General features: G+C 62.8%; 1 protein-coding gene across 4 annotated transcripts; it reads right to left on the reverse strand.

The window, feature by feature from the left end:
* Positions 1 to 421: 421 nt before the first annotated feature.
* Positions 422 to 6,565, reverse strand: CRYBA1 (crystallin beta A1). 4 transcript variants are annotated; one of them, XM_027691230.1, is made up of 8 exons: positions 6,533 to 6,565; positions 4,949 to 5,139; positions 4,114 to 4,178; positions 3,437 to 3,556; positions 3,073 to 3,191; positions 1,378 to 1,519; positions 846 to 988; positions 422 to 722 (listed from the first exon to the last, which is right to left on the reverse strand). In XM_027691230.1, exons 3-8 carry the CDS (start codon positions 4,156 to 4,158, stop codon positions 575 to 577), a joined length of 717 nt encoding a protein of 238 aa, XP_027547031.1. In that variant the 5' UTR covers positions 4,159 to 4,178; positions 4,949 to 5,139; positions 6,533 to 6,565; the 3' UTR covers positions 422 to 574. The 4 variants fall into 4 exon arrangements, with proteins under 4 accessions (XP_027547031.1, XP_027547030.1, XP_027547028.1 ...); XM_027691229.1 differs by lacking the exon at positions 6,533 to 6,565 and adding an exon at positions 6,291 to 6,389; XM_027691227.1 differs by lacking the exon at positions 6,533 to 6,565 and adding an exon at positions 5,401 to 5,685.
* Positions 6,566 to 9,062: the final 2,497 nt, after the last annotated feature.

Here is a 9,062-nt window from a genome sequence, read left to right on the forward strand (position 1 = left end):
TTAAAGTTTGTGGGTGTCAGTGTGACTTTCTTCTTTGCGTTTTCGGGGAGCAGCCCTTGTCCCCAGGGATGCTGCTTGGGTTTTGGTCCCTGAGGCCTGGTAGTGCCAGCTGCAGAGCCCACGAGCTGTGAGTACGTGGGTACCAGGTGCCAGCATGGCTCCGTTGGGTGGGGGCCCCCTTGTCAGGGGAAGGAGAGGGAAGGAAGCCACGTGGCTGCAGAGCTGCAGCAACCAAGGGTTTGTGTGTGTGAGACAGTGGGGCAATGAACCTCCCTCGCTGTGAGCCCCACTGGGCTTCAGCCCTGCTTAAAATGGGCAGGAAAGAGTCTGGTCCCTGCTCACATGAGGATGTGCAACCTCAGCCCCAAACACCCAAGAGCAAACACACACCAAGCTGGTTTATCTTTTTCTTTCAGTCACATTTATTGGCAATTGTGGCAGTCGGTACCGTTTGGGAGTGTTGTTCCATAAGCAGTGGCAGTACGAGAGGGGGTGGTTATTTCGGGAGGGGAGAATTAGCACCAAGAGGGAGCCGGTGAGCTTTTGAAACCTTGCAGAGATGGAAGGTGGGGAGCTACTGCTGGACACGCCTGATGGATTGGATCTGGGAGGTCTGGGCATGTGAACCCCACTCTCTCCAGTGCTTGTAGTCTCCACCGTGGTGGTCAGCCTCCAGGACGTACTGGTAGCCACGGTACCCAGGATACTGGTAGCACACCCAGCTGGAAGAAAAGGACAAGAGGTAAGCAGGGGGTTTACAGGGTGTGTCCCCCTCCCCTGCTGTGGTAGCACAGCAGTGGCAGCGGATTGTCCCTGCTGCTCCCGGTCCTTTGCCCGTCACTTACGCGCCGCACTGGATCTTCATGGAGCCCACTTCATTGTTGGCCCAGCCCATGGCCTGCAGCGAGGGGTAGTCGTCACTGATCTCCCACTGGCGGCCAATGAAGTTGTCTTTCTCGAAAATGGTGATCTTGGATTCCTTGTGATTCTGGGAGGGGAGAGCAGGGGCTGAGGGGGAGGCACTGCTCCCTCCCCAGCATGGGTGGTAATGTCCCTCCCTATGGCATTGCTGGGAGGGTTTCCTGGAGAGGGAGATGTTCAGACCCTCGCTGGGTTTTTATTTTGGGGGCGGTGGGAGGTGTTGGAGACAGCTCTGCCACTGTCTCAGGCTGGCTGTCCCCCAGCTCTGGCCATGTGCACCTGGCCCAGAAGTTCCCTTAAAAGCTTTGAAAAACAGGACAGAAAGAGCAAATCCTGCTGGGAGCGGGGGAGAAGAGCTGAGCCTGCCCCTGTCATAGCTGTGTTTGCCCTTTTGTAATCTCACTGCTGTAGCTTGGGACGTTTTACCGGGATCAGAGCGGGAGGCGGGACACTCACAGCGGAGCAGACGGGGCGGAAGGACATCAGGCGCTCGATGTGGTAGGCGTTGCTGCCGCTCCAGGCGTCCCAGCGCGGGTACTCTCCCCTCTCCAGGATGAACTGCTGCCCGCAGAAGCCGGTGTGCTCATAACCGACCCAGCTGCAAAAACAGAGCGAGGGCTGCCAGGGCTTCCTGCGGCAATTCGGGGCCTCCTGCTTGGAGCTGGCACCGGGCAGGATGTAGGTGCCAGGAGGAGGTTGGGGGCTGGCCTCTGCCCACGGGTCGGGAGGAGAGGAAGCGACGATGGATGTGGGCAGAGAACCTGGGGAATGTGTGACCACATCTGGTGCTGGGGAGGCACCCACCCGGCTGGGGTGGGAGATGGGGTCCCCCCTCCAGGGGCCCACCCTGCGCAGGTGGCTCTTCCCCCTGACTGCTCTGTCATTATCTGTGCAGACCAACATCGCTTCTGGATGCCCTGACTGCCCTTCTCTCCCAAAGGCCTCATTTCTTACTTGTTTCCCAATTACAACCTGACACAGCTGGAAAGACCTGAATTCCTGATGCCCAAAGCAGGCAGCGCCCATCTGGCTCTGGGCAGGGCAGAGAGCTGTGGCCTTTCCCCTCTCTGGGTGTCCCTCTTCACTGAAAACAAGGAGAGGTGAGCGGGATGCCTCCACCCTGTAGGACACATTTTGCAAGCCCTGGTGCTGCCCACATGGCACCTGCCTGTCCCCAGGGTGGGGACATCTGGGAACATCCTCTTAAAGAGACTGGGGATGAGACAGCTGCAGTGGAACAGGGAGGCCAGGGCTGGGGGCAGGAAGGTGGGTGCCACAGGCTGTGCGGTCCATGGAGCCCCTGCTGATGGGGTATGCAGGGTGCTGAGGGGCACACTGAGCTGGTGGGGGTCAAGGGCTTCCTGCCACTGACCCAAACTGAGCCCCAAACCCATGTCCTGCAGTCAGCCCACCCTGTGCAAGGTGAACAGCCTGATTAGGAACACGTCAACTGGAGCAGCGAGCTGATTACGGCGTGAGCACGCACGGCGCTGTAATCCCATTAGCATTACACATCCTAAATATAGCAGCACAAATCTATCTCGTCTGCTGCTGGCCCCGGCGGGATGCTCGCCGTGGGGACCGATCCCGACACGCTCTTTCTGAGCTGCTTGGGAGATGCCTCGCATGTGCCAGGGAAGATTCCCGTGTGCAGGGAGTAGCCTGACTCCGCTCCCTAACCCTCTCAGGACTGGGGAGGCTGTGGGAAGGTTCTACGTCGGCCCTGGGGAGCTGTGCAGTGCAGGGAAAGCCTGAGGTAGAGCAGGGCTGGGCCCTAGGGCAAGAGAGGTGGCTCTCTAGTGGTGTTTCACAGGGTTACACAGGCAGGATGGGGAGCAGGCCAAGCTCAAGAGCCACTCACTGAGCAACCCTGCTCCAAACCTGGCTGCTCCAACACTGTGGGAGGCAGTTTCGAATGATGCCAAAGGCATTCTCACTGTTCTCTGGCCCTCTCTCTGTGTCAGTGCTGCTCAGGGCTCGCTGCTCTACCCTGGCAGGGTGGGATTCCCCCATGCCTGGCTTCCCTTGACTGTGGTCCTTGGCTCCAGCCAAGCGGAGCAAGGACAGCCGGTCCTGCTCCACGCTTGGGCACCCCTCACCCAGCCAGCCTGCCTGGGAAAGCATCCCCGCCACTGGCAGCTGGGTACTCACGCGCCACATTCCACCTTCAGGGAGCGGATGTTGTCGAAGCCACATTCCATGATGTTTGGACAGGCCGAAGTGAACTCCATCCTCTTGCCCTGGAAGTTTTCTTGGTCGTACACGGTGATCTGGAACGGAGAGTGAGCTGCCGAGTTGGAAACTGCCCAGCTGTGGCCCCAGGCGATTCAGCGCCTCTTGGAGACGGAGGGTCACGCTCCGTCAGGGAGAGCCAGCGGAGGCTGCACCAGGCACCCCTCTGGGCTGGGACACAGCCCCGCACACGCCTCCGCGTCCCTGCACTGCTGGCCCCGCGACGCCCTGCCTTGGTGTCGGGGGAGCCGCAGGCTGGCCCCCGCTCCACTCTCCTGCTCACCCCTGCGGAGATCAGTTCCCGGGGCAGCGGTGCCGTCCGGAGAGAGGAGCGGAGCCGTTCTGGGACGGGCGGGTGGCAGGGCTGTGGCTGGCGGTTCTCCCGGCCTCTGCTCCGAACGCTCTAGGGCAAAGAGGATTAACGGGGGAAAGGGCGAGCGGGACCTCCCCGGGGGGCTGTGGTTGACGGAATCTCCCCGTGACAGCTCCAGGCTTCGACGGGATGTGCCTCTCTCGTGCACGTGTTTCTCCTCTCCCTCTCAGCTCCCTCCTAGACCTGTGGCCCTGGAGCTACTGCCAGACCCTTTGGGGCTGCTCCCCACCTTGCTCCACAGTGCCCATGGCCCCTGCTCACCCTGTCTGCATGGACAGGGGAGGGTGAATAACAGCCTGTGGCTTTCAGGGACTCTGTGACTGCCTGGCACAGGACAGCTGGTAAGAGCAGGGCATGGCTGGGCCAGGATGCTGTGAAGACCCTTATGAAAAACACCTGGGAGGTTTTTGAACAGGCAGGAGTCACATTCTCATGGGTAGAGGACAGGAGTGACTATTTCCTGGGCTTGTCCCTGCCTCACTGCCCGCTGTGCAGCTTTCCTGGCCCCGGAGGACACGCTTTGCCCTTCTCCCTGTCCCCCACCTACACGCAGGGAAAGGCAAGATACAGGAGGTGTGAGGACGTACCTTCCACGGGCCCATGGGGACAGGCAGAGGGTTTGTCTGAGCCATCTTTGCTGCTGGATTGGTGTCTGGAGAAGGAAGAAAAAGACGTTTTTACTGCAGCACGTCCCTGTGCATCCTTGCTGCCTGCTCACGAGGCTGGGAGACGGCTCTGTGCCCACCACCCACAGCGCCTGTTCAAGGACAGCTTGTCCCCAACTGCTGGGGACAAGCCATACCAGTTGCAATGAAACCCTCTTGCCGGCCACAGGATGGGGTAGGGGGCACAGCAGGGGGGCTGTGGGGCACATCTAAAGCAAGGTGCTCTCCTCTCACCACTGCGGTGCCCCTTCCCTCCTCCCGGCCATGGCACGGAGCCTGCGCGCCCGCCGGGGCATGGTGCCCGATTCCCCTTTCTCCTTCCCTGGGGCCAGACCATCGCTAGGAAAAACACCCATGAGCCGGAGCCGGGAGCTGCAGTGGGGGGCACAGGCTGCCCTGTGCCTGGTGGTGTCCAACGACCCGCTTGCTCCCCTTTCCCTGCCCAGTGCCCCAGCCTTGTCTCCTTTGGGAGGAGCGGTGGGTTCCCATGGACGGCCCAGGCTAATGGTGGGAGATGCCAACCAGTGTGCCGTGCCGGTGGGTGCCAGGAGTGGGGTGCCCTGCGGTAGAGGGGCTCTCAGCCCCTCCGGCTGCCAGCAGGGATGTGTGAGCCTGTCTTATGCCACGGGAAATGGCGATGGTCCCTCTGGGTGTCTTTTGCCACCAGGCAGGAGGAAGGGTGTCTGCCTGGCCAGCTGGCAGCAGAGGGGTGAGCAGGGGCGAGGTGGGAGAGGTGCGCATCGGTCCCAGGACTCACCTAGCTCAGGCGGTTACTGCTGCTTCGCCCATGTAATGTTTGCCTACTTCAGCGGCTCAGCTTTTATAGGGTGCTGCTGGCCGGGAACCGGTGCCAGCATTTGCAGAGCCGTCAGCACAATGCTTGCTCTGGCATTGTCCTGCTGATCCCCGGAGATTTCAGCTGCTCATCCCCATGGTCTGAGCCACATTCTTACGAAAAAAGAAAAAAATTTGATAATAAAAAAAAAAAATAATCAGGGCGGCTGTTTGCACAGATAATCTTGGTCACAAATGACTCAACGATTTGACCGCGCTGGCATTTTCCAGGGCCAATGCACCGCGCCGTCACGGGGCGAGCCTGGGGGCTGGCCTGGCCCTGGCGCCAGTTGGCACCGTGGGGACAGCGGGGACACCTCCCCGTGAGACCCTGCGGGTGGTGGGCTCGGCTGGGTGTCTGCCAGGCACAGTCACCTTGCTCCTCCAGCCAAGGTGGGTTCCGTTCACTGTGTCAGTGCAGACACCCTCCTCCCATGGCGGGCAAGGGGGGCTGGAGGTGAGGGCTGCTGTGGGCCTGGCAGACACGTCCCCGCGGCCACGCAGAGCCACAGCACTCCACACAGCGCTGCCACCGCCACGGCCCCACACCGGGGGACCCACCACGGGTCTGGGGAGGCCTCATCCCTGTGGCGACCACAGCCACCAGCCCCACAGCCCCTTCCCGTGTGGGGCTCCTGTGGGGCAGGCCCCGCGGGCCCCGGGGCGCCATGGCGGGCACAGCCCGGGCCGTCGGGGGTCACGAGGCGAGCGTGGCGGCGCGGGCTGCTGCCTCAGCGCATGGCTGCCGGCACAATGCCCGCGTCTGACTGCCCCTTTTGTCTCCCCGCTGGGCAGCCGCGGCCGCACAAAACAAAGCGCCCCGTCAGCGCTGCCTGCGGCATGGGTCTGGCGCCCGGCCCGGGGGACCCTGCGGGGACGCGCGGCGGGGTGGCACCCGACCAGACGGGCCTCGGGGGGCTCCGCGCGGTCCTGCGGGACCCCTCCTGCGGGCAGGGCACCGCCATGACGACGGGAAAGCTGGGGCTTGCGGGGGCCCTTCCCCTGCTGGCTGCTGTGGGATAAGGACAGGGATGGGGACGGTGTCGCCCTGACGGGGATCATTGTCACACAGAGCTGTGGGGCTGCACCCCCCAAGGCCTGACGCTGGCTCCTGGGGGGCGCTGGCTGATCGTACTGCCACATCCCAGCAAATGTGGGGTCAGAGAACGGGAAGAGCAGGACCACTTGCCCCCTGCGCTTGCCCCAGAACAGGGGTCTGGCGGTGGGATGCTCCTGTGAAGCCCCCCGGCGCCCTCCCTGTGCACCTGCCACGGGCATCCGGGCTGAAGGAGGAGGTCAGGTTGGAGTTCGCCCTCCAGCTCGCTCCAGCCCCTCGGACATGCCCTGGCCGTGGCTCCTGCCACCCCATGTGTATAGAGGCTCTGCCAGGAGTCTGGTGCCACTAGAGGGAGAGCTCAGCCCGAGCAGGCTGGGACACCTCCGGCGCATGCGGGTGCACGGTGGGTGTGCGGCTCTGCACCCCCCCCCCTGCCCCCCGCACAGGCACCTGCCTCTCCTTGCGAAGGGAAAACACTGGCTCCGGCTGAAAACCACCCCAGGGCAAAGCCTGGAGCTGGCAGCCACCCCAAGCCAGGGGCAGGGTGGGGGGAAAGCCCCCCCTGCAGACTCCACACTGGGCACAGCCAGGGACGGGTCACCCTCAGCATAGAACAGGACCTCCAGCACAGCTCAGGCTGCTGCGAGCCGCTCAACCCCTCCCCCTGCTCACACTGCTGGTGGGGCAGGTGTCCTTCTCCCCCCCCCCCGGTGAGGACCTGGGGGCACGACGGGGAGTGCCCAGGGAGCCACCGCTGAGATGATGCTGGCGGGTCCACAGGTTGTCCGGAACAACTGGTTTTTCTAGATCCAAGAGACTATAAAAACACAGTGACCTATTTAGGGAACCCCGCGGTGCTGCAAAACAGATGCTTCCCCTCCCAGCCCGGCTCCAGGCACTGGCTCTGGCCAGCCATCTGCGTCTGCCAGGAGCACCTGAAATGCCAGTGGCACCAGAGCTCTGTCCCGCTTCTCTATAGAAAACTTCGGGCAACACAGAGACTTCCCTTGGATGTGGGATTTGCTGGTGCCTGGGGAACCACCTGCCAGGGAGATCCGCTCAAGGCAGCCTAACCTGTGACTGGCAAGGCCAGACGGGATCATGTGGACATGAGCAGCTGGCTGTCTCGCTGGGAAGCACGGGGTGTTTATCCCTGGGGAGGTGGCAGGAGGGTGGCCCCACTGGGTGGCTGGTGGCAGGGCTGTGTGACACTGGAGAGCCTGCACTGTCCCACAGCTTGGCGGTTCCAACCAGCATCAGCCCACAGCCGCCTGCTCAGTGCGATAAGGAAGCAGGAGCTGCCACAGGCTGTAACTGGCTGTTCACCCACCTGTGCCGGGGAGCAGGGCAGAGGTACAGTCACACAATGTGGCCCCTCGCCACTGCATCCGGAAAACCCTCCTGGCAGCTGAGATGGGGCTCTGCCACCCTTCCAGCTCACCCGTCTCCATCCCAGCTCTTCAGATGGCTGCAGCTCCCTGTGCTTGGTGCCACGTGCCTGGGACAAAGGAGAGTGTGACAAAAGCAGGCGGCTGCGCTCGCTGCCGCCGTCCTCCACCACTGCAAGGGCTGCATCTCCTCTGCTGCCCCATCCCTCGGGCCAGGGTCCAGCGCAGGGCTCCTCGCTTGGCTGTCAGCTTGCTCCCACCATGCCCCATACGTGTCCTGCTCTGCTGCTGTGGTGGGACTGTGTCCTGGGCACGTGCCGTGGGCTGGAAATCACAGCCAGCCTTACTGTTGCGAGGGAGCAGGGCTTGTGACACCCAGGCAGGTGTGTCCCAAGAGACAGGCTCACAGGCTGATGGCAGGAGAGACAAGACCACGCAGTTCAGCCTGTGGTGGATGGTAGCAGGGGTTTGGAGTGAGTCCTCAGGGGTACCTTGGGACAGGACAGGAGCCGTTGGAGGATGAAGGGATGGTGCTGGGGGCAGACCCCTGTCCTTGTCATCCCTCTGTCTGTCCTGAGCTTCCCAGCAGAGAGGGAGCTCTCCCTGAAAAATGCTTTTGGAAAGAGCTTGTGGATGCCTCTCCCCACGGTCCCTGTTCCCCAAGCCACCCACGTCCTGTGAAGTGCCGGACCCAGTTGCTCCCACACCTGATGGCCAGTGAAGGTTAACCCAGAACAGAGATGGTGGGGCTTGTCCTGAAACCATCTGTCTCAGGATTCTCACTATATGTGACCAACTCTGGCGTGACGTCTCAAAGCTGGACACAGTGGAAAGGGTGTAACAAAGGCTGGGTGCTGGGTGTGCTGGAAAATGCTTATTATTAACCACGGGTTGTCTCCTCACAGCCGGGCACTGCCCTCAGTCAGTCCCTGCAGGCTGACAGCCCTCCCTGGGGACAGGTGCAGGGGGAGAAGCACCAGCTGCAAAACGGCTCTGCAGGCAACTCTGCGTGTCCAGCTTTGTATTCCCTACGCTCCGGCTCCACCCGGCATCCCGGAACCTTCCCTGTGCCGGATCCGGTGTTGCTCCTGATGAGATCCTTCCGCAAAGGGGAATCCCAGCAGTTCGTTTGTGTGCACCGGTGCGATGCTCGGAGCTGTGCTTGCAACAGCGTGAGCACACGACGTGTGTGTTTCCCAGCGTGTGTGTGTGTGTGTTGCACGGCGAGGACCGGTATGCGTGTGTGTGCAGGGTGTGCGGGTGGCCGGTGGGTCATCGTGTCACACAAGGGCGTGCAGCGGTGCACACAGGCTGTGCGTGCGCGGGGGGGTGCGGGGTCACCCCGCTTCGCGGGCAGGTTACGGGTGTGCGGCGCGGGGGTTGCGCCGGTCCCGGGCGCGCACCGGGCTGCGGGCACCGGTCCGTAGGGTGGTTATATCGCCGTGGGGGCGGTGCGGGGCGCACCGGGGCTGAGCGCCCGCAGGTTCGCGGGTGGGAAGGGCCACCGTTCCGAGCCGACCGGAGCCGCGCCCGGCGCGGCGGGCGGCGCGCGCACAGCCGGCAGTGCCCGCCCCGGTGCGGGGCCGCCCCGC

The sequence above is a fragment of the Neopelma chrysocephalum genome, unplaced genomic scaffold (genome assembly GCF_003984885.1).
Source record: "Neopelma chrysocephalum unplaced genomic scaffold, ASM398488v2 Primary Assembly neopelma1_82, whole genome shotgun sequence".
Taxonomy (NCBI): Eukaryota; Metazoa; Chordata; class Aves; order Passeriformes; family Pipridae; genus Neopelma; species Neopelma chrysocephalum.

What these genes read in the sequence shown, in the direction of transcription:
- CRYBA1 (XM_027691230.1), bottom strand. Translation starts at nt 4,158, where the DNA reads ATGGCTCAGACAAACCCTCTGCCTGTCCCCATGGGCCCGTGGAAG. An exon ending in TCCCCATGGGCCCGTGGAAG is followed by an intron (nt 3,557 to 4,113) that starts GTACGTCCTCAC and finishes TCTTTGCCCTAG; the next exon opens with AGCGTTCGGAGCAGAGGCCG. An exon ending in CTGAAGGTGGAATGTGGCGC is followed by an intron (nt 1,520 to 3,072) that starts GTGAGTACCCAG and finishes CTGTTTTTGCAG; the next exon opens with CTGGGTCGGTTATGAGCACA.